Source organism: Alligator mississippiensis, chromosome 13 (assembly GCF_030867095.1).
Source record: "Alligator mississippiensis isolate rAllMis1 chromosome 13, rAllMis1, whole genome shotgun sequence".
In the NCBI taxonomy this organism is placed as follows: Eukaryota; Metazoa; Chordata; order Crocodylia; family Alligatoridae; genus Alligator; species Alligator mississippiensis.
Genome location: NC_081836.1, coordinates 47,937,018 through 47,964,518, shown reverse-complemented (window position 1 = coordinate 47,964,518; position 27,501 = coordinate 47,937,018). Strand labels below are relative to the sequence as shown.

At 39.5% G+C, this 27,501-nt stretch overlaps 1 protein-coding gene across 3 annotated transcripts in view; it reads right to left on the bottom strand.

The window, feature by feature from the left end:
- Positions 1-27,501, bottom strand: part of TRRAP (transformation/transcription domain associated protein) — a 140,558-nt gene that overhangs the window by 25,283 nt on the left and 87,774 nt on the right. For 2 of the 3 annotated variants that reach the window (XM_059716655.1, XM_059716656.1), the window contains exons 57-65: positions 22,611-22,802; positions 17,458-17,686; positions 16,899-17,164; positions 15,932-16,032; positions 11,665-11,866; positions 5,524-5,688; positions 3,975-4,065; positions 1,509-1,708; positions 196-457 (exon numbers count right to left, since the gene is read on the bottom strand). In XM_059716655.1, the coding sequence (XP_059572638.1) occupies positions 196-457; positions 1,509-1,708; positions 3,975-4,065; positions 5,524-5,688; positions 11,665-11,866; positions 15,932-16,032; positions 16,899-17,164; positions 17,458-17,686; positions 22,611-22,802 (1,708 nt within the window). The remainder of the gene's footprint in view (positions 1-195; positions 458-1,508; positions 1,709-3,974; positions 4,066-5,523; positions 5,689-11,664; positions 11,867-15,931; positions 16,033-16,898; positions 17,165-17,457; positions 17,687-22,610; positions 22,803-27,501) is intronic. The other variant, XM_059716657.1, reaches the window with a different exon arrangement.

The following is a 27,501-nucleotide window of genomic DNA, read 5'->3' as shown; positions in this document are numbered from 1 at the left end:
ATAAAAGACAGGAATGGCAGACACTCAAATGTTCCATTATTTTGCTAAATCAAAATGCTGGCTGCTCCATACTCACTGTTCTGTCTCCAAAATGACATGGGATGAAGAATTACACATTTTCAGACTTGAACCATAGAAAAAACAATGTTTTCACTGCAGATTAGAAACAGCTGAAGACCTGTTTTAGAAATTTACCTGTCGTAAACTGCCCTTTTAGTTTCTGAAATACAGGATCTTGGGCCGTAGCCTGTGCTCTTCTAGCTAACGACTCTGAAGCTGCGCTGGAAAACATGGTGGAGACATTAGACACATTCTCCAGACCAACTCCAAAGGTACTGACCAACTTCTTGACAAAATTTAACGTGTGGGGAGTGATTTTTGCATCTGAAACTGCTCCGCTCTTCTCAAAGGCAACTGAATAGCACTTTGCCAGGCCTTGCTGCAGCTGTCTAAGTACCTAAGGAGAAAAAAAAAAAACAAAAAAAAACTTACAATGTCATTGAGGCTTTCAATTTGACACCATATAAACACCAGAATTGTACTGAAATTCAGTGCTATCAAAACCAGAATACACTGATTTGTAAAATGGCCCTTTCAAAACTGCTATATAAATCTAAATGATTAAACTGATAAAACACTGGAAGCAAGAGCCAAACCTTAAATCAAAATACAATGGAACTTTGTTAATCTGAATGACCGAAAGGAGAGCTTTTCAGCAAAAAATGACCAGAATCAGTGTCCCATGTATCCCTACCCAGAACTTAGCATTACAATTACAAAATGTAGTTGTAAAGCTCAGTCCATACAACTAAGTGTTATAATTACAAAATTAAACATAGCAAAAAATGCTGCCTCATAAAATGTATTGTTCTTTTCAAAACTGTAATTTAGTTTTAGATTTTAAAGCATCTTGAAATATGCTAGGAATCATAATGTAGTATATTCCATATAATGAAGTATTAGTAATTAGAGGGCATCTTAAAGTCTTCAGTCTTTACGGAGCAGTGGAGAAGGGAAAAACACCAACCAACCACTGAAGTAAATAATTTGAAAACCTGGACTAAAAAGATTCCACTGTAACGTACATCTTGCACTTGCTTTTCAAGTTTAAGTCAAATTTCAAATAGTAATTCTTGCCTTTATTTCACAGACCATCACTCCAAAGGAAAATAAAAAGAAAGTGCATGAATTAAATAATTCAGTTACAAAACAAGATGCAGCTGGAATCCTAAAATTAGAAGAAATATTTATCATACTGCATAATTATCACCAATAATTATTCAGGAGAGATTATTTTTTCTTTCAACATCTGTATCACTTTTAAAATATAAACACAATTAAACTTGCTTAAACCTACCATCAGAACTGCTGATTTTCAGAATAAACCAGCACATTCTATTTTTCATGTTCAATAATAATCAAGAAAAATATTACACAGTTAAATGAGCCTTGGGTATCTCATACCCATGTGAAGTAGACCTGTTAATGGCTGTATCAAATCCAAATACCTCTTCATGCCAATTCTCTCTGAACCAGACCATTTGATCTACAATGCCCTCCAGGGAGGACAGCAGTGTCGGATGGAGTTCTCGCTGCATATGCATGATTCGGCTGCAGCGCCACATTGGGGCAGTAGCTCTTATCGGTCCAGGATCTGACGCAGAATGTGACTGATTTCCCACCGAGCTTGGCTGCTGCTGTCCAGAATCTGCAATAACATCCAAAAATAGATAGTTACTTTCACAGATCTCTCTCAGATTACTGCATGCAGAGTGGGTGCATTTGCAAACGTGCTTTAATGCGGCGTTGACTAATTCGCTCCACAGTAAAGCATCATCGTCTAACACATGCATCAGTATTAGGGCATAGCAAATTAATTAACTCTGCTGTAAGACAGTAGTGGCCAAGGACAGTACTCTCTTACAGCAAAGTCATTTACTGTGCACAAATGCACATGTGGATGGTGACTGGAACCGCAGCAGTTTAAGCCAGGACAGAGTAGTCTCGGGCTGGCAGCAGGTTCAGAGGTCAGCCATGCAGCTCCGAAGTTTTGGCATTCTCATGCCCTAGCCAGCCCCTCTGACACCTGAAGTCTGGGGCTGATCCCCCCGAGCCTACTGCCAGCCCAGACCTGCTCTGCCCTAGCTCAAACTGCTGCAGTCCCAAGTGCGCATAAAGACACTGGGCACGGGAGCAGCTGACTCCAGGATGAAGTGTGCTGCAGTTTACTGAGCCGCATTAACAGCTTGTGTAGATGCACCCAGTAAAAATATTACCACTCAGAGATTCACTTTAAAATATAAGTAATCAGCTTCCTACAATTCAACAGACAGTGAACAGGTTTGTTATAAACGCTGTTTAATTGTTTGAAAGACAAGGATTTCTTAGGAAGATACATTTTATTGGAACAACTGTCGAGCTGGGGTGGTTAGGCAAGCTTCTGAATGCCAGACGTTCTTCAGGAGTGCCCGAATGCCTGAAGAACGACTGGTACTCAAAACCTTGTCTAACTTTATCCCAGCTCTATAGCTGGTCTAATAAAAGGTATCACCTTAAGAAATCCTTGCCTTTTTCATAATTTCTGGACCATCAAGGCAATATCACCATTCCTATACTACTATAACATAGCTTAATTATTTGTGCTTAATAACGTTAAGAGAAAAATAATTTTTAAAAGGGAGGTAAGACTCCTAGCTTTAACTTTTATTTTCATTCTTAAAATATTTGTCACTTAAACCAGAATTGTTTGCACGTAACATCCACTGCTGAAAAATATATGCAATGAAGCTATCAACTGTACAATTAAAACTGAAGGAAATTAGGGATCAAATTACTCTGTGCACAGCTGTGTGATGTGTGCAGAAATATTTGCTATGAGGCTACATTTATTAGCTGGGCCCAGCACCACACAATGTGGTTATCTGACTTCTGGTTCTAGATGCAGTGTGCACGCAGTTGGTTTGGGTATCTTGCCCTGCCCTGTGTAGATGCATCCAAAACATTTCAATTTTGCTCTGTGTGAACATCTTTCCTCCTTCAGAGCAACACAGAGGAAATTTACTCCTAAAATAGTGCCCTTCTAAAATTTATGCAGAAAATAAATCTACTGCTTTGAGTGTAATGGGCAATTAGTTAGGTAACACACTTTGTAACAATAAACCTAGAAAAGAAGAGCTCAAGTAGCTTGCCTGGCAGTCTCGAAAGATGACATGGAACAAACAAATAGCAAGTACCAAAACACTGCTCAATGTAGTGATTTTACATAGGATTTGTTCCTCAAAACCACAGGGCAAATTCCTCATTTTTTTCCAAAAACATATGCCCAAACCTGAAAACCCTTCTTTTGTTTGTACTTATGTGCTCCCTTTGCTGAGTGTTCATTTGAATGAATTTTAGAAAGCGTTTATAGAAGAAGTTAAAGTTAAAATGTATGGGCTGTTCACAAAAAGACAATTATCTCAAAGATGAACATACACACTAAAAATAAATCTTAAAAGTTGTCTTCATCCATCAGGGAATGGAATGCCACGTGACCTGGACTTACAATCAACACTGAACAGACAGGAGAAAGGATGGATTTTCTGTTAAAATTGCTTGCTGGGACCAAACTTGAATTCAACTGCTAGTGACAGACATTGTGCATGTCCCTGGTAAGTAACTTAATCTTACTCTTTTTATGTATTGGGGATAATTGTATATTTAACAAATACAAAAATCCATTACTGAGCGTGTGCAGTTTTCACATTAAGGTGATGAGGATGCATTAGTGAATATATTCCACCTACCCAATGAAAAGTGTTTGTACGTAATTTTGAGATGCACCCCCTTCCCACCCAAAAATAAATAAACAAACTGACTCTTTGATCCCAAAATATAACCGTGAACAATTACCTCAGCTCTAAGCCTGAATAAGTAAAAACTCATTTTCTTAAGTAGTCAAGGTGTCTCACAACAGACAAATTTGCAACACTCACCACTTTTGTAGCGCTCCCGTTGTTCTATCTTCAATGTCAGATACAGAGTCCTGATTGGGAAGTAGACAGCCTGGGGATAGACTCTTCCCACCTATTTAAAAATAAATATGCAGGAAATAACATTTATTCACTGTGTCATTCATTTATAGATGAAATCATGCCCAACCACAGATCAAGTTTATAGCTAAGCAATAGTTGTACTAAACACGTATAAAGCAATTCCTTGCTTTACTAATAATTTTTGAAAATTAAAGTTCATTTCAGAAACAACACACACAAGGAGAATAAAATGGCAAGACTGCTCACTGTAGTAAGGAATGGCTAATAGGACTCTCACTATATCACACTGCCTACTAATTATGAAAATACAGCTAGATAATCTGGACCAGCTCTAAAATTTTACTGGTGCATAAAATGGAAGAAAAACAGATATAATGACACCAGTTAGCCTTCAAATTAGACCATGGCTGCCAGTGAACCAATGCTGCTTAGTAGCTGGACCTATAAAAAAAACCACCTTAACCTACTTAATTGCAACACTGAATGGAAAAAAAACGTTTTAGGTAGCAAGAGATACCATTCACAAGAAACAAAGATTTTATGGCTCCTATGAAAAAGCTTGAGTAGCCATTTAAATGCAGCTTTTGTCTTTAAACTATAAATCTCAACATCCATTAAATGAGAGAAACTATGTAGCTAAGTAGTCTATTTGACATAGGAAAGTATAGGATGTGAAGAACTTTCTCTAGCTATTACTTATTTATTACACTATACTTACATCCAAACGGGAAAGATAAAAGGAAGTAATCTTACCATGCCCCTAATGGTTATAGTGTGTAACTGAGCAGAAGTCAAGACATAAGGTATATACGTGCTATGGTGCCAACCCATGAATAAGTGATTCAAGAGGCATTTAAATGACAACAGCTCATTTCTAATGAATTTAACTATTAAGTTTTTTACAGCTAGAAAATAACTCACAAAATCTGGTACTTTTTGACACCCTTCCTCCTACCATCTCCAAAGATAGGCTCATGAAATGCATCTGTACAGAGACCCCATCAACTCTCAAATGGAACTGGATCACCCCCTACAAACTTTGGAAAATTGTATCCAGAAGAGCTGTACAAAACACCAACAGGTTTCATTCCCAGTCCTCAGTAGACAGTTGAGCCCATGCCTATAAATCAAGGCAACATCAGACTGGAATAAAACCAGCTGATAAAAAGAGCATTCCCTCAAGACTTCTGGAGGAGTACTACATTTCCATTTTTCTTTGCAACTGCCATTTTGTTAATACTTTTGCTCTCATACGTATTTTTTCTCTCTTTTAAGAAAACCTCCATTTAATCCCTCAAATTTCATCCTCACTTCTTCAACTATTCCAACCCCTCTAGTATGGAAACATATTATTAGAGAACAGTAACAAATGCACAGACTCTGAATTTTAGAGCTTCCTTCATTTTTCTTTAAAAATATTTGTAACTGGCCGACAGAAAAAAAAATATGAACACTAAAGGTATCAGAAGCTAACATGCATGTATCCTACCTGACTAATGAGATTTAGAAGGAGCTTGCCCTCTGAGCCAACTAAGCACGTTAAGAGCTGTGGAATCCAAGCCAGCCACTGGATAGGTGGGACACCAATACAATATTTGTCAACTGCATCCGCTAATGTGTTCTTATCATCATCAAAACTCAGTAGCCAGAGGACCTGAAAGAGGAAAAGTTTCAAGAGAACATATTAAGTTGTCTATTAAAGTTACACATAGGGAAATTAAGCTTCTTCTACAACTCATTCATGGTATCCAATTTGTAGGAATTGGCATTCTCCAAACATACGTAATTTTAAGTTCCTAAATATTATCCAGAACATTAGAGGAGATAACCCGGTACAGCCTTATTACACAAGACAAAATATGCCAAAATCAAAATCCAAAGGTTATTTAAAATACTAGACTGTATAATCTGAAATCCACACAATCATTAAATAATAAAATATTTCTATTGAGTTTTATATTGCCAAGTGAAGTACATTTTTTAAACTCCAAAAAGGTATCAGGGAAAAAACTTGTAAATCATGAGAATACTGATAAAGAGTTGAATATACCTAATATCCTTCAAAATCAACTAATAATTAGTTACATTTATGATAGAGTACATGTTAAAACCACTACATAAATAGATACTTTTTCATTAATGAATATGTAAAACAAGGTATTGCCAAATATATCCAGTGGTGACTGCATCTTAAAGAGTAGAAAAATATCTTCTCTCATTCTTGCCTTGGTATAATTCTGGAGGAAAACCTAAAGTACACATAATTAGGTGCTTTCCACGCTGACTTTATGAACATAGAAAAATTTGATCCCCTTGGAGAATGAAGGACCTTACTGACATTATTAGAAATGATTTCTGCTTTCTTTCAACAAGGAGACTTGTGTCGTGACTGTGCCAGGAAGAATTTACATATGAGAAACTGGATGCATCTTACTGAAATGTAACAAAGGAAATTCTGAATAAAAAATGATAGTGAACTAGCTTAACTTTAACATCAAGGAGGGTAGAAAATTGGAGGACTTAAAAACCTTCATGTGTATGTGTACACACACACACACACACACTCACTCTCTTCCTACTTCTCGTTACGTGGCAGAAATTCTAAGGTCTCTTTTCATAATGCACAAATACTTTCAAAAAACAAAAGCTTTCAAAACAAAGTTCATAGAAAAATGGGCTTAGAGCAAACAACCCAAACACGTCATTAAGATGAAAGTTTCAAAATCTACTTGGAAACAATGTTAATATCATTAAGCAGGTAATAGTGAAAGTTGTGCAATAAAAAAGTCAAATGCAAAAATGGGAAAATTAAGGCCTCAACAGCAATGTAAATTTGGATGTACAGCACATTTCCTATTCTACTTTTCTGTCTATTTCTCATTCATAATGTAGACAAGATGTTATTAAACTAAATGATCTGATACTGGAATGTGAATGTTTGTCTTTTTTTTCTGACTAACTGCATAAGCCATAACACTGTGCAGTTTTTGCATTTAAAATATAAATGAAGATATATCAAGCACCTATTATTTAAGTATTTAAGTAAATTTTTATTCCTTAAGACATTTGAAGTAAAATGTGGTGATTTGCCAACAAAGCATTTCTAGTTAGCAGCAGGGCACAAAGGTGGTAATTGTGTTTGTCTAATGGACTAAAAATAAAAAAAACAAAGCCCAAGAGGTTTCAGAAAGGGATGTGCTAATTCTCTTTGAAGACTCTGGATAAAGTTCAACTACAGTTGACATTGTGGCAGCACGGATGTATTGTTACCACTTCTGAAAGAGTCAGAAGGGCCAAGCCTCTACAATTAAGTAGAAGAAAGAGGTAGTGGTAAAGTAGCTGAAATACAGAAGAAAAAAAATCTTCTACACAGTTAATTATATGTTTTGACTTGTTAAATATTCAGCTGAGTTAAAAGGCGGAATTCAAAGCGTAAAAGCAAGAAAAGTTTAGCTAATGACTTTTTGCCTTAACATTTTGTCTTACTGGACTGGGAGTCGATTCTTTAGCACACTGGATGTGCCAGTCTTACAAAGCATATTTTTTGTATTTGTGGACCTCAAAGGAGCCTATGAAGGCTGGGGTGCTGCACAATTGATAGCCAGAGGGTACAAGCTAAAGGTTGCAGCAGAAGCGCTCACAGCACAGCCCTGTTAGATGCCAACAAATCTGCAAAATCAGCTAAATACTGGGAGTGCACCAATAAAGATTTTTTTGGCCAATACTGACAGTTGATTATTAACTAGCCGTATTGACCAATACCGATCAGATCACTGATATGCAGCCTGGCAGTGTGGAGAGCAGTGGCCCCCACCATGAGGGAGGGAGGGGTACGCACTGCTCAATCAGGGCAAGGTGTAGGATAGAGCCAAGTGGCTCATCTGGGAGGTGACAAGGGGCAGCTCCTACTGCTGCATACCTCTGGGGGAGGCATGGGGGGCATGCGCCCCCGCCCCCCCGATTTGGGTGGGGGCAAGGGCAGGCTGCCTGCTGATGGCTCTGGGCCAGGGGCTATGCCAGCCTCTTTCTGGTTGTGGGACTGGGCAGGGGCACAGCAGGCAGCAGCAGTGCTAGGAGAGGGCTACTGGGTGGGCCACAACCACCCTAAAATTCACTGTAGCCCCCTGCATAGCTTCCCCTGCGAGCATCGCCGCCACCCCCACCACCCCAAGCATAGCCCTGACCCAGCATCCCCCACCAGGAAGAGTCTGGCACAGCGAGCTTGCAGTGGACAGGGTGTCCTCGCCCCGTGCACAAATCCAGGGGAGCACATGCCCCCATGCTTCCCACGGGGGGCGCTCAGCGGCAGGGAGCTGCCCCCCTCTCCCCACCTCTCGCTCCCTCTGGATGAGCCACCCACAGCTCCACCCCACGTCCCGCCTGGACAGTGCCTGCCCCTGCGCCCCACTCCCCTCCTTCACTGTGGGGGCCTCGATCTCTCCCCCATACCCCTTCCCTCCCCCATCCTCTTCCCCCCCACAGACTTACCACCCAGACACTACTTTCCAAGCTGCTGGATTGCATTCCTGGTTTCATGCGTGCTAAGGCTGCATGTATGCAGGTGGCATTTAAAATCAGTGACATTATCATCTACACTGGTCAAAAAAAGCCGTTCACTGATAATGTCAATTTTCTTTTTATTGGTGCCGATCCAATTTAGCCGAACTAAATACCTTGTCACAAGGACAAGAACAAGGAAGGAAGGGAGCTTATGTTCCAACGCAGGGTGCCACTAGTTTCATATTCTCCCCCAGGGATTAAAAACAAACAAAAAACCCATCTTCCCCCACCCCCGAAACATAAGGATTTATAAATACAATAAGCTTTGGTTGCCATCTTGCAGCACAAAAGAAAGTGCTACCACAGAAAAATACAGATAATGAGAAAAAAACCCCGACCCTTAAAATTGCTGAAGGTAATTAACATAAGATAATGTGAAATCTGTACTGAATCTCCTGGCATGCTTTATCTAGTTGCTGTCAAACTCATGAAGTCTAGAAGGATTTTTTTCCCCTATAGGTTACAAACAGGCTAAAATGGGAAGACAGGCCAGAACTACAGATAGAAGTTGTGACTATAATTGCATACAGTAAAAAGAAGTATTTGGACCCGCCCAGCTTATGAAAAACCCTCAAGGCTTGGATAGACAGAGGGGCTTAAGGATAGATTTCTCTTATAACCTAGATACAAGGTAACCTAGGGGATAATGACCATCAACTGATTGAATTTACTATCTGGTGAAGGGTGGGAAAGATAACAAGTAGGGCAGAAGCGCTAGACTTTAGAAAGGCCAATTTCAATATGCTCAGATTAGTTAGTGAGGGACTGATGATCAGGGGCACTGCGAGATGGGAGTCCAGGAAGGGTGGTCATTCTTAAAGAGAGTAATCCTTCGAGCACAGGAGACGATCCCATTGCACAAGAAAGGGGGGAGAGGGGCCACAAAACCCTTTTGGCTGAACAGGGATATCCAGAAAAGCCTAAGGGCAAAAAAATAGGCGTACAGGCTGTGGAAGCAGGGGGTAGCTACCAAGGAGGAGTATACCTACTTGGCTCACACTTGCAGGGAGTCAGTTAGGAAGGCCAAAGCAGCAATGGAACTCAGGCTGGCAACGAAAACTGAAGACAACAAAACGTCCTTCTCTAGGTATATAGGGAGCAAAAAGGCGGCGCAGGGTAACATAAGACCCCTACAGGGCAGACTAGGGCAATTGGTGACAGATAGGAGACACAAAGCTGAGTTCTTCAATGAGTTTTTTGCTTCCGTATTTCTGAACATGGATCAGGACAAATCTCCCAATTGGATTACAGATGAACAGAGGAGGAAAACCAGCCCAACAACTGTTAGTGCTGACTTACTGAAGGGACACTTGGAGGGGTTGGATGTGTTTGTCAGCAAGCCCGAATAATCTTCATCCAAGAGCGCTGAAGGAATTGGCCAGTGTCAGAGCACAACCACTGGCACGGTTGTTTGAGCGCTCATGATGCTCCTGTCAGGTCCCAGAGGATTATAAAAGGGCCAACATGGTCCCTGTTTTCAAGAAGGGAAGGAAGGAGGATCCAGGTAACTATAGGCCAGTTAGCCTTACCTCTATCCTTAGGAAAACCTTTGAAAAAAATTATCAAGGATCACATTTGTGGGAGTCCAGCAGGAAAAATAATGCTGAAGGGCAACCAGCACTGGTTCATAGCAGGTAGATGCTGCCTGACTAACCTTGTTTCTTTTTATGACCAGGTCACAAAATACTTAGATGCAGGTGACAAGGTAGAAGTCATCTACCTAGATTTTAAGAAAGCCTTCGATATAGTATCTCATCCTATTCTCATAAATAAACTGAGCGGCTATGACAGATGATTACACAGTCAGGTGGGTGGCAAATTGGCTAATGGAACGCACGCAGAGTGGTGGTGGATGGGTCAGCATCGACCTGGAAAGATGTAGGCAGTGGAATTCCCCAAGGTTCAGTCCTTGGAGCAGTGCTGTTCAATGTCTTCATCAGTGACTTGGATGAGGGTGTGGAGAGCACTGTCCAAATTCATGGAAGACACCAAATTATGGGGTAAACACACTAGTGGGCAGGGAATGAATCCAGGTGGATCTGGACAGGTTGGAGAAGTGGGCAGAACAGAATAGGATGCAATTCAACAAGGGCAAGTGCAAAGTGCTGCACCTAGGGAGAAGGAATCACCAGCACACTTACAGGCTGGGGGATACCCCTCTTAACAGCACTGTAGCATAAAGGGACCTCAGTCATAGTAGACTCCAAGATGAACATGAGTTGTCAATGTGATGAAGTGATCAGTAAAGCTAATCCCACTTTATCATGCTTTAGCAGCTGCATCACAAACAGGTCTAGGGAGGTGAAACTTCCCCTCTATGAGGCACTGGTAAGGCCACAGCTGGAGTACTGCGTCCAGTTTTGGGTGCCGTACTTCAAGAGGGATGTGGATAACCTTGAGAGGGTCCAGAGGAGAGCCACTTCTATGATTATATGTCTGCAGGTAAAGCCCTACAAGGAGAGATTAAGGGACCTGGATCCCTTTCAGCCTCTGCAATAGAAGGCTGAGAGGTGATCTTATGGTTGTCTCATTGGGGTGGGGGGCAGCAAGGGATAGGAGATGCTCTGTTTACCAGAGCATCCCTTGGAGTAACTAGAAAGGGTTGCCAGAATCTGGAATGGGCTTCCAAAGGAGGTGGTGCTCTCCCCTACCCTGGGGGGTCTTTAAGAGGAGACTGAACAAGCACCTGGCTGGGGTGATCTTTCCCAAGAACTCTTTCCTGCTCAGGGCAGGGGGTCGGACTTGATCTGCTGAGGTCCCTTCCAACCCCAATATCTATGAACCTAGTACCCATGCATTCAGTGATGCATACTGAATTAGACTGAGATATTGGACTAGATGACCTAGAGACCTTCCAGGCCTACTTTGCTACGATTGTCTGTCATTTAATTACACTGCTAATTCCCCACAGTTATTTTGGCTTATAGAAACAGCACAAGGCAGAGTATATGCTTAAACTACACCAATAATGTCAACCTTGTCAATGTTGATATGCAAGGGTTTAATTTTGCCTTGGTACGCAGCTGTGTACCAGCCAATGGATTATTATTAAACATTTTTTAAGCCTTACCTTTGCTAAATATTTTCTTGATTTGCTCTCATTCTGATGGCGACATGCATGCAGATAGCAGGTAATGGCAGATACGCCTAGATGTAGCTGACGTTCTTTCACAAAAATATTCTCCAAATAATCGCCCCACATTGCCCAGGCCTTCACTAACACGTCATGCATCTGCACTGCTGCAGAAAAAGCCTTGTTTGCTTCTTCTGACCTACAGGATTACAAGTAGTGAAAAGTATGAATATTCATTTTACCTCAATAAAAAACAAATATCAAAATAACTAAGCTACATAAGAAAGTCAGTGGTAAAATACCCAGGGCTGAACCTAGTTATTTGCATAATAAAACCACTTGGTTTTTGACTCATTTCTCTGGTAAAAGAGCTCATTCATATTATGTCAGTTTTCCATTATCTGTCTTATGCAGAGCTGGACATTTATGAAAACAAAAGCTTCATAAGGGGAACACTGAAAAATCCTAATAAAAATGTATGGCTGCCAAGGAAATGCTGAAAACTTTCTTATTACAAACAGACTGTTTTTAAGCAAGCTCTCACAACTAATGCTGAAAATGCAGTAAGATGTCTTTCTTTTTTCTTTTTTAACAATTAATCTTTTCATGCCACTGTCTTCATCTGTGAAGTCACAATCATCTGTGGTAGCCTACCTCAGCATTTTCTAATGATAATCAAACAAGCCTGAAAAAGTCCGCAGGGGAGCGGGGGGGAGGAAAACTAATTTACAATTAACCACTTCTGGCAAAACTCTAATACATGTGCCTTGTGTGATAGTAGGAATTCCACACACTTCGCCCTGCTAAATTCTCTGTTGCTGGTTTAACAGCAGTGTAAGTCTGATCCGCTCCGAATATTTCACATAGCTAGGTCACAGGGAAAAGTAGTTTGTGCAGGTATGATCCTTAGGTGTGAAGGAAGAAAAGTTAGTTTTCATCTCACATTAACATTTCTCCCTGAAAAGCACATCAGTAATACTATGCCAGGCTGCACTTGCACAGAATGATCCTGCTGCGTCCCAGAAGATGCAGTGAAAACTAACTAGGGTTATACCTGCAACAGATGGAACAGAGCATGAAACCTGGGGGAGAGAAAAGGGAAAGAAACAGAAGGGACGGAGGAAAGTGCAGCAACAAACGCTTCCTTGTGATGAACAAAAATGGAATAGAGGAGGTTACGTGGTAGAAATCATCACTGGACTCGCCATCTATTTGTAGTGAATCCAAACAACTCGTCCAGAAACCAGACTCAAATGAGGATCCTACTTAAATGAGGTTACAAAATCAGCATGGCATGGAAAAGAACACTTACAGCTCTACTGACAGAACTTGTAACTTTCAAGAGTAAAAGCAAGGACGTAAAGGGGAAAAAAAAATAGATAACATCCATTAAAATACTTAAAATTTCAGAAAGAAGGGTTCTGAAGGTTTCTGGCAACTAAAAAATAGCCTATTGAATTGGTAACCTTGAAGACTTTCAACATTTTCCCCTCCAATTTTTTTCCAAGCCTATAACATTATATATTTGAGGTGAATCATTCTTTTTTAAATTAAACTTATGAATCTGCATAAAACGGTATATGTAGTAAATTACACTTGAAGCAAAAAAGTTAATAAGAATTTTAAGAAAATAAAAAACTTCAGTTTAGAATATATTTAAATCCTGTAAACGCTCATATTAATACATGATATACATACCAAATCAAAAGATGACCATACAATTTACAATCTGGAGTGATACAAACTAGCATTGGAGGAAAAGTACAATACAAATGAAAAAAGCCTTGTCTATTGAACAGCTTATTAAAAAACTAATTAGCCTCAATTTTATCCAACCACTTTATTTTTCTCCAACAGCTCTCCATGTCCTAGGCTTTGCAGTCCTGGAGCAGATTACTATGGGAGCAGTCTGATAAATGACTCTCTTTATCACTACTTTCCATTTCTAACAACAGGATTTGTCACTAGTCTTTCCTTTCTCCCCTTGCTCTGTGTTATCTATCACTCTGACACCTCTGATGACTCTTTTATACTGCTTCTATCACCTTGCTTGCAGAGTGGGCAGCAAAGAAGGATGGTACATCCACAGGTGACCTTTAGCTTCCTATGTAGTTGACAGACAGAAAAGACCTATTTCTTCCTCAGAGACTGCACTTTAAAACTTTCCCCCTTTTCCTGTTTAAGATGGGATTTTCTTACTGAAAACAATGCTGAAATCTGGTACATTTTTGGCAAGAGGAAGGAAGAATTAAAGAGTAAATATCTCTTAAAAAGATTACCATTCTACCCTGTAGAACTACTTTGAATACAGGCAGACAGCTTTAATTATTTACTTCATCTGCCCCCACTAAAAATATAAACTGCCTCTTTTAGATGAGGTGTAAAACTAAGGCCCATTTGTGGTCATTAAAGAACCTATTGCACTTTCCATCAAAGTAATTACATTCTGCCTATTTAAAATTCTCTCTAGTTTCCATTGGAGAATATATTCATCATTTTCTGACCTAAACTGCTGTGTAGTGTTGCAGTGTATAATTTAAAAGCTGATGGGTTTCACCTAATAAACAACTACATTGCAGAGGTGAAGTGTTTCCCGTGCACACCAGATATAGGAATCCTGGCTGTGGAAGTATATACACAAGACTTCTTGAATAATACTGAATTTGTGAACGTATCACTGGAAATAAAGTTTGACCAAGAGGTCATAAATTAATTGGCCTACTGGATTAAAGGCACCACACACAGCCTCCTCAATAGTAATAAACAACCTGTCAACACGAAAAAGACAGGTGACGAATAGGGGACTGCGAAATGGGCTATATTCGATTCGGATTCAGCCCAAATCGGGGACAGTGATTTGATTCGTTGATTCGGATCACGGTTCCCAATTCAATTCATCCAATTCCAAATCCGAAGATTCGATGCTGATTCGGAAGATCAGCGAATCAGCCATAGACACAGCTTTAAAAGTGTTTTCTACACACCTCAAGCTACCAGGCGCAGCTTGTGAATGCTGCAATGATACGGCGGATGGAGCGTCCCACAGGAGTGCGAGGGGGGGCCCCCCACATGCTCGGCAGCGAACCTGGAAGTAGACCAAAAGTACTTTCGGGCCACTTCCGGGTCCACCAGGGAGCGTGCTGGGGGCCCCCCCTCAGCTTGGCAATCGGCCACGGGGAGACCCCGGGTGCCCCCCCAGACCCAGGAGGCACCAGTCACCAAGCCAGGGGGATGGGGGGTGGAGGGAGCTCCACAGTAGACCTGGAAGTGCTTCGGGTCTGCTGAGCATGCTGGTGAGCCCCCTGCACTCCTGTGGGACGCTCCATGCGCCCCAGCATCACAGCATTCACAAGCCCCTGCTACCTAGAGTTATGTAGGAAAAACATTTAAAGCTGTCTCTATGTCCAAATCTCTCCAAACAGATTTGGAGGGTTCTGATGCAACTCTGAGAAATTAAAGGGTCCTCTTATTCAATTCAGATTCGGAGGTTCAGCCACCAAAATCGGGCTGAATCTCCAACGAATTGAATCAGGGACCAAAGCTTCACATAGCCCTAGAGACAAAGTGGATTGAAAGGAAGCCTCAATACTGGATGGTTAAATTACTGCATACAATGTCTCCACAGTTCGTGATATGTTATCCCCCAATATGAAACAGTTTACACCTGGTCTTTCTGTGTCCTGGGGCACTGTGATCTAGCTGTTTTGTCCAACTAATCCAAATTACAGCATCAATCAGCTGCATTATTTCAGTAGTTAATAAGAGGATATACAATGAACTCAGGCTAGAAAGACTTGTTTTAGCAGCTCTGAGTTTATGCAGCTTTCTCTTGTTTGAATGGTACTCCAAAAGTTAATTCTGTAACCGAAAAAAGTGTTTCCTTTTGGCAAATACTATCATACTAGAAATTTGTGCACTGTACAACCTGTATGTCTAATGGACTAGGCATGGAATTAGGAAAAGGTCTAGTTTGTACCCCTAGATCTGTTACTTTGAAGGCTGGTAAAAGTCATTTCTCTTTGCACTCTCTCCTTGCCATACATAAAACTACTTTAACAGAGCTGAGGCAAGGATTATTTTAGTTTGTTTCTAATATTTGAAGATGCATGGGCAGTAAGCATTGTTAGTTCCAACATCACAAGAAACAAGTGTCAATTTGTATGATCATCTTTTACCTGCTTTTATACTGGGTTTAGCATTTTAAAAACGTTTCTGCTTAAATATTTTGTTGAAATTTTCCCAGCTGAATTTCCACCAGACTTACTTGTTAATCTGAGCTAGGAACATTCCTTTCAGTGCATAGAACTCAGCAGTCATCTCCTTGGTGAAATACTTCAGATTAGTCGATTCAATGACCTCAAGGCCCTGTTAAATACATATTTGTGAAAAAGGTTTGTAAGTTTAATTTTGTATCAATAAAGGAAAACGCTTTTAGAAAAAAGGAGCCAAAATAAAAATTTACTTGCAACTGAAACAAACCACTAATCAGTATTTTTAAAAATAGTTTCCTGTTTTGATTTTTTTCCTAAAATTTAAGATGATAGTGATTTTTTTTTTTTAATCCATTTTCCACTCTTAAAAAATTCTTTCCAGAAGTACTATAACTTGCATTTGCCAGGTGACAGATTCACTTCTCTACTTTAACTTCACTACCCCTATACTCAATCTCAGCTTTTTTGCCTATAGTCACATCCCATTTTTCTTTTCCATTTAACTCGCTCAGTTTGACTTTTTGTATGTCAACATGCATCACATATACAGTAGGTCACTTAAAACTTTGGTTTAAGTCCTCACTTAGTCTTAGGACAGACAGTCTTTTCTCTGTTAGTCTTTTCTCTTTTCCTCCATACAGTATGCCTTTAATGCATCTTCCATTTATGTGTCTCTATATCTATATAGAAATATAAAATCTATAGATGGCTCTCGCTCTCTCAGTAGATATCTATTTTAATACAGATTTTAGACAATTTACATGGTTTTTACTATGCTGATTGATTCTTTTGGATTATATTTTTCTGTTCATTTTATTAACTCTATTTTATTTTGTTACTTCAAATCACTGTCTTTATGCATTCATACATTAGTCCCTTGATTATTATCAAGTTTTGGCATAACTGGGTGTCCTAATTCAGCCCTTGCTCTCCACCTGACACACCTATTATGATCAACATGAACTGAATTTATTTAGGAGTCCCAAGCAGCATGCCTTAACACATATCTGACTCTCATACCTGCATGCACTCATTTTTGCCCATGACTCCAGCCAGCTGAAGGTAGCATTTAACTTGCTGTCGAATTTTCTGAAAACAATCCACAATAGGTACAGTAGGAATAGTATGAATACGACTTAATATGTCCAGTGCCACATTGACCAGTCCTTGTTTTCGAGCTATCTTTCCATATTGGATAATTGCTGAAGCTGAAGCATGAACTCCCAACATTGCATTGTTGGAACTGGGATCATGCTGCGAGCTATTCTCATAGGCTGTCACAATGGCTGGAGATGCAAAGAAAGTGAAAAGTTAAAGATTAGAAAACAAACTGTACATAAAGCAAAATTTTACAAGTTATTAATGACATATGAACATATGGCTTATGAAAGTGGAAGATTAAGATACGTTTTCCAAGCTGAAGTTTAAGCATGGAAAATAAGGAACCTTGAAAGTGAAGTTCTATTTCAAAATCTTCATTTAATGAACAAAATCAACTAGACTCGAAGTGCTTAAAACTAGAGAAAGAAGACATTTAAGAAAATAAGTCTTTTAAACAGTGTGTTGATTGGAAAATTACATGATGAATGCATGCTGGACCAGGCAGTTTTACCCTGGTAATGATGCTGCCTCCACATGAAAATGCTGCTCCAGTGAGATAAGTCATCTGATACAATGGGTAACCTGTTCCTCCAAGTCTTTACAACAGTTTTCATATCATGTAAACTATTGTTCCTCCCAAGATTAGTTGGTTGTAGTCCTGCATTTATTTGAGCTGCTTCTTGAAGCTCTATGATTTGCTGGGCTGCCTAAAAGGATTTAAAGAATATAAGTTACAATAGATGCAAATCTTGCCCACTAATTAGAGAAGTCCATTTTAAGACTGCAGCGCTACACAAGTGTAATCAGCAGATGACATCATTTTGTCTGATGAAGATCTCCATCAACACTTTGACCCTTAAGTCACCTAGAACAACAACTGAGCCATTTATATTGTTAGTTTTGCAGAACTGGCTATTGATAGGGTATCAGGTGATCTCAGGACTTTCAGGTAAGACAGCCAGTCAGTCTATACAATTCAACACTACGCCAAAAATAAAAGTAAAAATCAATATTTTGACCTTAAGATGTTAGTAAATGGGGAAAAAAAAAAATTACTGACACTGAACTAACAGCATGACTAAGGCATGCATTCTGGCTGAAAATCCCATGCTTTTAAACAGTTACCTACACATTCAGGTTCAAAATTTCAGTATGGTAACTTTAATCTCTCATCTTCTCTAGACAGGCAAATGAGTACCAGAGCAACGTAGCTGGCCATGTTAGTCTGAAGTGAGGCAGAAAGCAGGGTAGATATGCACCTTATAGGACAAGGTAAGAGATATAGAGCATGCATTTTTGTGAGCCCAAGCTCACTTCATCAGATGCTGGAAAGGACATGCACAAAGCAGTGTATAAAAGATAGAGTGCGATTAGAATACAAAACACAGAAAGGGAGCAGGGAAGTGGTGAGGAGGCAGTGCTGTGGGAGGCAAACAAGCAATAAACCCATAGGGACAAAGGACCACAAAAGTTAATCCAGGTAATGGGATAAGAATGAGTTTATTCTGTGGTCTCTTCTTTGATGAGCCTTTAAGCACGGTCATCTTTTATGCACCCAGTATACCTTACCAACTCTAGCCATTGTTTCCCCATTAGTAGTACAGGTTTGTTTCTGTATACTTGGAAGAAAAAGATTCAGACCCCAATCAAACACTGAGCAGCCATACTAGGGTTTACCTCTAAAGGAAACAACTAAATAACTAAAATACACACACACACACACACACACACTCACTAAAATCCATGTTATCTGGCATGAGTGGGGAAGGCCAGGTACCAGTTATGTAAAAACTGTGGTTATCTGAAGCAGATAATGTGGTGGAGTGGGGTGGATCGGGTGGCAGCAGTGCAGCAACAGCACAGGGTGGTGGGTGACAGCGGTGGCTCCCATGCGTGAGCTTTCCCTGCCCCCCAACCAGAAATTCTAGTTAATAAAGTATCCCGGTTTGTAGAATGCCAGATAACAGGGATTTTACTGTACCAGACTGGGCTACAAACACCTTCCTATTATCTTGCAGTTAATGTCAGACTTTTCTCTCTTTTAAACCTTTTTTTTATTCATGAAAACCAGGAGAGGTGTGAATCTGTAATTACCCACAGTTCTTGCATGTTTTATTTTGCACTAAGATTTTTTTCACATTCAGGTGACATGATTCAGATTAAGAAAATGATTTTCACACCTATTTAGTTCTCAAATAAACTAAAGGAACAAACAGGAGATGGCAGCAGTCTCACACCTATTAGAAGTAGCAGACATTTTGTTGAACTTCAATCTATAGAAGAGAATCACAAACTTTTATTGGAATTTAATTATCTATAGTACAATAAAACTGATGTACTATTCTCTAAACTAATTCTCAACAGATAACAGTTGTATTCACTGTTAATCAACCAAATAAGATAACTGCCCCCCCCCAAAAAACACCCCACCCCTCAGTCCACAGTTACAAAGTCAAATCTCTTGAAACAAAATAAATTAAGCAAAGTAATATTTTTCTACAATCATCTCAGTATCAGCTCACACAATAGCTTAACCTTCATTCTACTCCCATTCATCATGTAAATTTAATTTTCTTGCAGGTATTTAATCATGCACTATCTGATATAAAAAGTAATTACTGCAGTGCAAATTCACTGTTGGGTTTGTGCCTTTGTCATTCATTGTCTATTTTATCATTTCTACACAGGGGATATATACATATATGTAAGATTACTAAAAATACCAACTTTAATTGATGCTACACATCTGGAAGCTTTTAAATACTGCACTTAGTAATATTAATCCTTTTATATTACACGTTCCAGAAACATTCATTGCCAGCCCTGGAAAAAAAGCTTAAAGTAACCCAGTTCTCAGCAACAAGGAGTTAATTCAGTGAAGGAATTTTCTACATGTAATAAGTATGCTGAAAAAGATGCGTCTGCTATTATTTATCTGAGCTATATTCTAATACTCCCAAGAGATATATAAACCATATATACTCCTTCAAACTAGGTAATACGACAAAAAACGATTATAGAAATTCAAGGGAACAGGTTTCTGTGTAAGCTATGTCGACAAGTATAGTCATTTGAATTAAATCAACCCTAGGACTTTCAGATTTAAAATAGCCACCTTAACAATTACAGAAGCCACACAAAAGTAAGGGGAACCTCATAAAACTTGACCATCCATTAAAAATGCCTGAGTGAGGGCTTTCTACATGAATGCATTGCTTATGGAAGGTGTCATTTTCTTAATACTAAAACAAAATCCAATTAATCTATAAAACTGGAACAACAAAAGAAATGACCTTGCAAATTTCTTGTCCTTGACTTCAACATCCGCTTCAGCCCATGTTTTGAATGCATCATGCCTATATGCTTAAGGACCGTTCTGTTTCCAGTGCCAATTAATTGGGGGGAGTTTTAAATTACATGGATACTGTCCCATTAGGAAGTGAACAAAAACCACCAGTTAGCAGCAAGTATCAGACGCTACTGTGCTGGATTGCATTCAAAAGGGTGGCTTACATACAACAACCTAAAAACCTCTCTCGATAGTAATGAGCCAATTTTAGTCACAGGGTGGATTCTATACAACACCAAAAAAAAAAAAAAGGTAAAACTAAGGTAAATTTTAGAAAGGTCATAAACTTTTGAGTTTGTCTTATTTTTCCTAAGTGATTTGAGATACTTGGGATATATAATGCTGCTCCCAAATACACCCCAAGCATCCACTGCCATTTACACGTGCTAAACCTAGAAATAGGGCAGTGAAGCCATCTCCCAAGACCACACACAATCTCCATTTGTGGCACATTTGAGAGCAATGGCGAGAAACTGTTTTGGAGCAACTTCCCAAGGGCACAGAAGAGGCAGCCTTGAGTAAGGGATACGTTAATTAGATTAAGAGCACAGATTTTGAGCACATCTGTAACTCTACCTAAAACTGAAATGCCGGTGCTCCAAAAACAAAACAGAAGACATCACAGGAACAAGTATAGATGTACCTTGTGTGTTTGCAGGGTAAGTAGAAGATTTGAAGGCATACAAAAATCTAGCCTTAAGTTCTGTTAAATATTGCAGCACTTTGTGAAGGTTATTAAATGATAACAAATTTTGAAGTCCTCTTTTTGTTTAACACCAAGCTTTTAAATAAGCACCCTAAGGATCCATATAACACAGGAGACAAAAACAGGCTTTTATTTCTTTTATCCCAAAGGAAATACTCCTTTGTAGAAATGTAGATAAAAGCATGCCTGTGTTTGAAGTCAAAGTAACTTCTGTTAAAAGTGATTCAAGGGTTGACAGTGAGCTCAACCTTAAACTAGGAATGTGAAATATTAGAGAAAAGAAAGCATATATGAAGTGAAAAGGAGAACAGCCATTTTGGTTAAGCCAAGTATGTATGTGTGGTTATACATTTCCCAGTTTAAACCACAATGATTTCCATTCATAAGAAAAAAACAGTTGACATGAGACAGCACACACACAGTTCGTGCGAAAGCCAGGCGCTATTTTTGCTTGGAACCATGCATTAGTATGCTGCAGTTTTATAAGAACAAAGGAAAATGCTTCACAACCCAAAACTTTTTTCATCATTTTAAATATATGGCATCTGCAAGAAAAGTCATGCCACTTAGACTACAAGATATTGAATGAATTGCTTATTTTTATGCTTGTGGTCACTTCAGTCTAATATTAATGATTTCTTTCTCACTTTCAACACTGCACACATCAGTGGACTGTTTCATTGCCAGGAATTAGACTCCCAGAACATGTCATTTTGCAGGCAACCTGCCCTCAAAACTTCACTCCTATTCATAACTAGCAGGTTATAGACATCACTCATCCCCATCTTGCTCTCCTGGCTGGGAGCTTTTTGGGAGTAGGACAGCCAGTTTGAATGAACATGTTCACCTTTCCTATTGATGTTAACTGTTATTATACACTACCACTGGGGAAAGCAAAGCTCACTCCTGTACAGGACATAAGTAGGCTCCTTAGCAGCAGGTCTTGTCTGGCCCTGTCATACCACAAACGAGGAGATGAGAGCCCATCATGGTTAATAACAGGGGTCCTGGTAGACCTCACCAGTCAATGCAGGGTCAGCCCTGGGTACAGAGAACTTCATCTGAACTACTCTTCTACTCCCAGCACTTCTGGAATTTTTCTTATAGAGGGCGGAGGGGTCTCACTATGGCACAGGTTTGGAAAAGAAGCTCTTCTTTGACGCTACCCCCAGTCAAAGGGATTTTTCAAGACTATCTGGAACTCGGATTCTAAAAGAGATGTGTCAATATTCCATAATACACATTTTTCTTTGAACAGCACCAGCTTCAAGCATTTGTAAGCATTACCAGAGCTAAAAGTAAGCTACAGGTTTTAGTTTCTGAAACCTGTACTGCATTTACAGTAAGTTAAAATTAACTGAAAAGAAAACTGCTTAAAGATGCATGCTACATCTCCAAAGCTGTAGTGAGAAAATGTGATCCATATTCACCAAGGGCCTGATTCTAGTGTCCTTGTTTTTCCCCCCTGCCTTCCTCAAAAGATACCAGGTTTTTATCAATGTTTTACCAAAGTCTCTCTGATTATTAAATTATAATGCTTGCTACTGGAAAAACAAATCTGGCCTTTTAATATTACCTGGAGAAGAGGAGTGTGAACATGCGACACTACATGAGGGAGCCTTCGCCATTCCCGAATGGCTAAACTGCTTGCCATTTCTACCAGGCGCTCAATAAAGTTAAGTTGCTGTTCTTCAGGATGGCAGATTGCCAAGTATCCTCTGTACATGTTGACTTTCCATGCCATCTCTTTTGGGCAGCTTAATTCCACCTAGTAATGAAATAAAAAAAAATGGTGAAGAAAAACTTTTTTTTTGCTTAGACACAAGAAAATTTGGAAAGCCCTCCAGGTCTCTTCACTAACATACATAGAATATATAGAGAAAAAAAGTCACGCTTGCCTATATGCAAAGTTGTCAGTGAATGTCTAAACCAGTGGGGACTAACCTTTTTCGGCACATACGCCATAAAATTAACCCTGCAGGCTCCACACATGCCCCTCCGATTCACTGCTCTGCTTTCTGCTCCCAGCCTTGTACTCCCTGCCTGATGTGCTGCTCTCTGCACTATCTGCCACCTGTCCCATCTCTCACCAACACTGTCACACAGACTGCGTGTGCCACTTGTGGCACACATGCTACAGGTTGGCCACCCCTGGTCTAAATTACTAAATGCAGTATAATGTAGATGTATCTCAGCTAGTTTGGAAACTGGTCGCAGCAAGATGTGCCAGTGAAGAGCTCAATGCAGACTAATTTTCCCCCTCAAGGAGAACAAATTAGCCTGAACTGCCAAAGGCAGACTGCTTCCAGTAGAAAAGCTAGCTGAGGCAATCTGCAGTTTAGACACACCAGGCATGCATGGGAAACCACTAAGAGAAAGAGAGGGTTTTCCTCCTAAAATTTCTGTTAGTCGTGCTAGATACATTGTTTAATTTAGAGAAAATGTATTTTCAGCAAAATGCAGTTTTCAATAAATGACTTTTAACTATAGCACATGAAAGTTAACAGCACCGATCCATTCGATTAGTTATCCTCAGACAAAAACACTCAGAACAGGTTCACCCTTTCTGTTTTTTTAAAAGGATGGATGTCAGTCACTTACATCCTTGCATACTCATCTAATACTAGCAATTAAATAGAAATCAGGGCATTGTGTGCAAAACTTAGTGCCCATGTGCAGACCTAAACAAAGGCTGTGTGTACAGTAAACTTGCTGTCCTTGATAATGACCCAGGAGCAGTGTCCTACCCCAGCCAGGCTGTTTCCTACAACAAAGGCAACAAGGCCAAAGTCACAGCCATGGAGGTGGCTCTGCAGAGCTAATCAGCCAGCCTGAAGCACCACTGGAGTACAATGTCGGTGCTTCCTTTGTATGTTCTTGCAGGATTGGAGCTTAAATCAGACAGAGATAAATACATGTCCTCCGATTATAAGCAAGGTAATTCCATCACTTCTTGTCCATCCTTCCGCCTCTAAGGTAGAGGGCTCATGCGCTATTCCTTCTTCATTCATCCATGGTCAACCGCACCCTTCTAAGGATTCCTATGCCCACAGAAGTTTGCACTCCTCCAATGTTTCCCTGCTCCATGGTTATGCCACTGCACATAAGATGTATTCTTCCTTCTGTCCCAATCCATTCCACCCAAGGCAAAGCTTTCTAACCTCTCCAAAAAACAATAATGAGGAACTTCAGCTTCCTGAAAATGGTCCCCTACATACTAGCACATAGCATAGGCACCAACTGCCTAGCTGGGAGAGTCCGTCATTCAGTTTTTATGAGAATAAGTAGCTGACAAATTTTTAAAATACGCGAGCACTAATTATATTGTTCATGTCAAAACAGTATTTAAACACAGGTGCTCAGTCAAAGTGACTTAACATGAATAAGGAATAAATTTAAAGCTATTTTGAGGGACTTCTTAAAATGCAGAAATAGCAAAATGACAGCAGGAAGATGCACAGCACAACTTAGTTTAATAGCTGCTTGTGGTACCTACGTAAATGCTTTAGAAATAGTCTGTGGAAGAGTTGGCAAACTCTTTTGAAAAGATTTTACTAAATTAGAGTGTCCATTTAAAATAACTTATAAATATTTGCTAACAATTGATAGCAAACTAGCCTCCCTGAACATTCAAATCTCCCACTGTAAACTATTTTTGGACTGACGTACTGCATAAGATTCCAACTACACTGACTTTGGTCTATTTTCGTTAGCTTAAAAAGTATCCAAGGAGTCTCCTTCAATTGGTTATATACTGTATCTTAATTATTTTAAACATTGCTTCTGCTTAACCTCAACCAGCTATTATGACTGAAGCAGGAAAGAGAAGCTGCCAGATAGCAACCTTACACTTATACAATGAAAACCATCTTTTTTATTACGTTATATGCCGGAACATTAAACACAATGGCAATGTGAGCAAATGGAAATGAGTCTTGGGCCCTATCAAAGGCCACTTGGTATTTTAATAGCTCAATTTTAATAGCAGATTATTAAAACTATTTCCCAAAGATTTAGGAAGACTGATATATAGCTACCATCTTTTCTGACCTCTCCCTATGGATCAAGAGTGGAACTTCATAAAACAATACATTTAATACAAGCTGTTCAAGCTCAGATCTCAGAAGGGTGGTACAAATGAATAGGCAAAGTGAAAATAGTAAGTAGAACAGCACAAAATCAATTATTCTTTCACATCCTGCTACTTGTGAAAGCCTGTTTTCTGACACCGTTACCTGAATCTGACTAAAGCCACAGAAGCTCAATTTATAACTTCAGTATTCTCTCCAGCCTGTCAGTAAGTGACTCATTACTGAAAATATCTCATTTAATATAATTCCAACTAAAGTGTAACTGCAGACACCGGTGATTGTCACATTTACTCAACTTGTTAGTCATCAACAATAGATCTTGTCAGACATGATCAATTCACTCAGTTTCAACTCAAGGATTAAAATTTACTACACGATGTATTCCTTATTTTACAGCTAAAGAAATTTCACTGCAAGCGTTCTTAAGAGTTTTTGTATAATATTCAAGGTTTTGTACATACCTGAACAGGACAGAATGAGCTACTGGTTTTAAAAACAGTAAACAAAATTCTAATTAATGTAGTAACCATATCTGATTGAGTCTTTGTAGGGTTGTACTCTGCAAGATCACCACAACTTTTTGATCTCTTAAATGACAAATCAAATATTTAAACAAAATATTCAGTTCTAGTTACCAGTAGAGTTAAAGGGAAAACTTCAACTTCTTATACTAAAACAGCCTGACAAGTTCAGTTTTGGGTCCTTACAAGCCAACACTGCATTTCATTATCCAAAAAAATGCTTAGCTTTTGCTGTTACAGCTGTTGAAGGAGTTACGCTTACTCTAGAGATGTACATGATATAGCACATTTTCTCATTAGAAAACGAGTAGTCATAATAAAGCAGAGTTTGTGGCTACCCAGTGTACAGGGACTGAAACCATAGGATTAAAGAATGCTCAGCGCTCTGAAAACATTAGGAAGTCAAGACAAATGCAGTCAATACTTGAATGGAAGTTACTGACATTAATGTTTTTTAGTTAATGGTTGTTGGGCTCAGAAACTGAACTGATTATTAAATTAGTATTTAATCTAAGTAAGGGGCTACTCATTCTGGCTAAATCCATTTATGGCATAAGAAGGAACAGCACAAGTTTCTGCTCAGAATTCTCCAAAAACAATCGAATCATGACATGAAATAAACCCATTATTCCAATCCTTGGCCTCTTACATAAAGACTGTCAATCACATAAGCCATGTACAGACATTCAGTTTCTCCTGGGGAAAATCGCTGCTCTCCCAGGAGAAGCCACAAGAGTTCGGATGTCCAGGCTTTTTCTCTCAAAGTAAAAATGGTCACTCCAAGAGAAAAAATAACCTGGGAACAACCAGGGTTAAACCACCTCCAGGAGAGTTTCTTGTGGGAGGGAGTATGTGCACACACTAAAACTTATCTGAGAAGAGACCAGTCTGTCTTCCAGTATACCCCCTCTTACAGAGACAGTGGTCAGAACAGGTCCCTTCACAATCTCCATACTATGTTGCATGGAAACACAGGATGACTGTGGTCAGCCAAGCAGGGCTGCCCTACACACTGCTACCATCTGTTGCAAGACAGACTAACGGGGCCTACAGAGCACATAGATGTGTGCACAGGAGGTCCCCATTCCCACACAGTGTCAGCAAAGCAAGCTCTCCACTCTTCAGGGCCTCAGCATTTGAACATTTGTGCACATGGCTCTGGGTAAGTTTTTCTATCAGGTTAACAAACCTGGGAGAATCCTCCAAGATTAGTGTAATGTGTGTACACATCATAGTGACTGTGGCATGCGGAACAGCAAACTCCTTTCCACTTGTGACTTAGGGTTCTGGGTTCAACTTCTGGTTTAAGCTACTGTACCTACCAACTAGTCTCAGCTGAACAAATGTGCTCAACAATAAAAAGTATAATTGTTTTCTTAAAACAAAAAAAATTGCACTAACATAAAATGTCTGACTGATGGTTTCCTATTCAAAATAAAACAGTCAAGAACCCATGCATACAACTATGCAGAAATAAGTGTACTGCAATGGACAACTCTATATTATAGCAAGGTTCTCGAGAAGTCTAAGATACTATATACAGTAATGCTTTAAACAACTGTACAAAAGATAGTGAAATCCCTCCACTGCACAACACAGACTCTTAACAGGTGACATTCGGCATATTTTGAGACTCTTTGGGCTGTGGCTTTAAACTGTCTAAAATCAGGGAGGCTTTTGTCCATGGAAGAATTCCTTGCCCTTAAGTCAAACATATTTCCATCTGCACTCTGCCTCTATAGAAAAAGGGAGTCACTTTTACAACATCCAGCAACCATCTGGTGTTATAAAAAAATCTATCTAAAATGCTACATTGTCAACTTCTGCTCCATGGAGAAAATGCAATTCCATATTT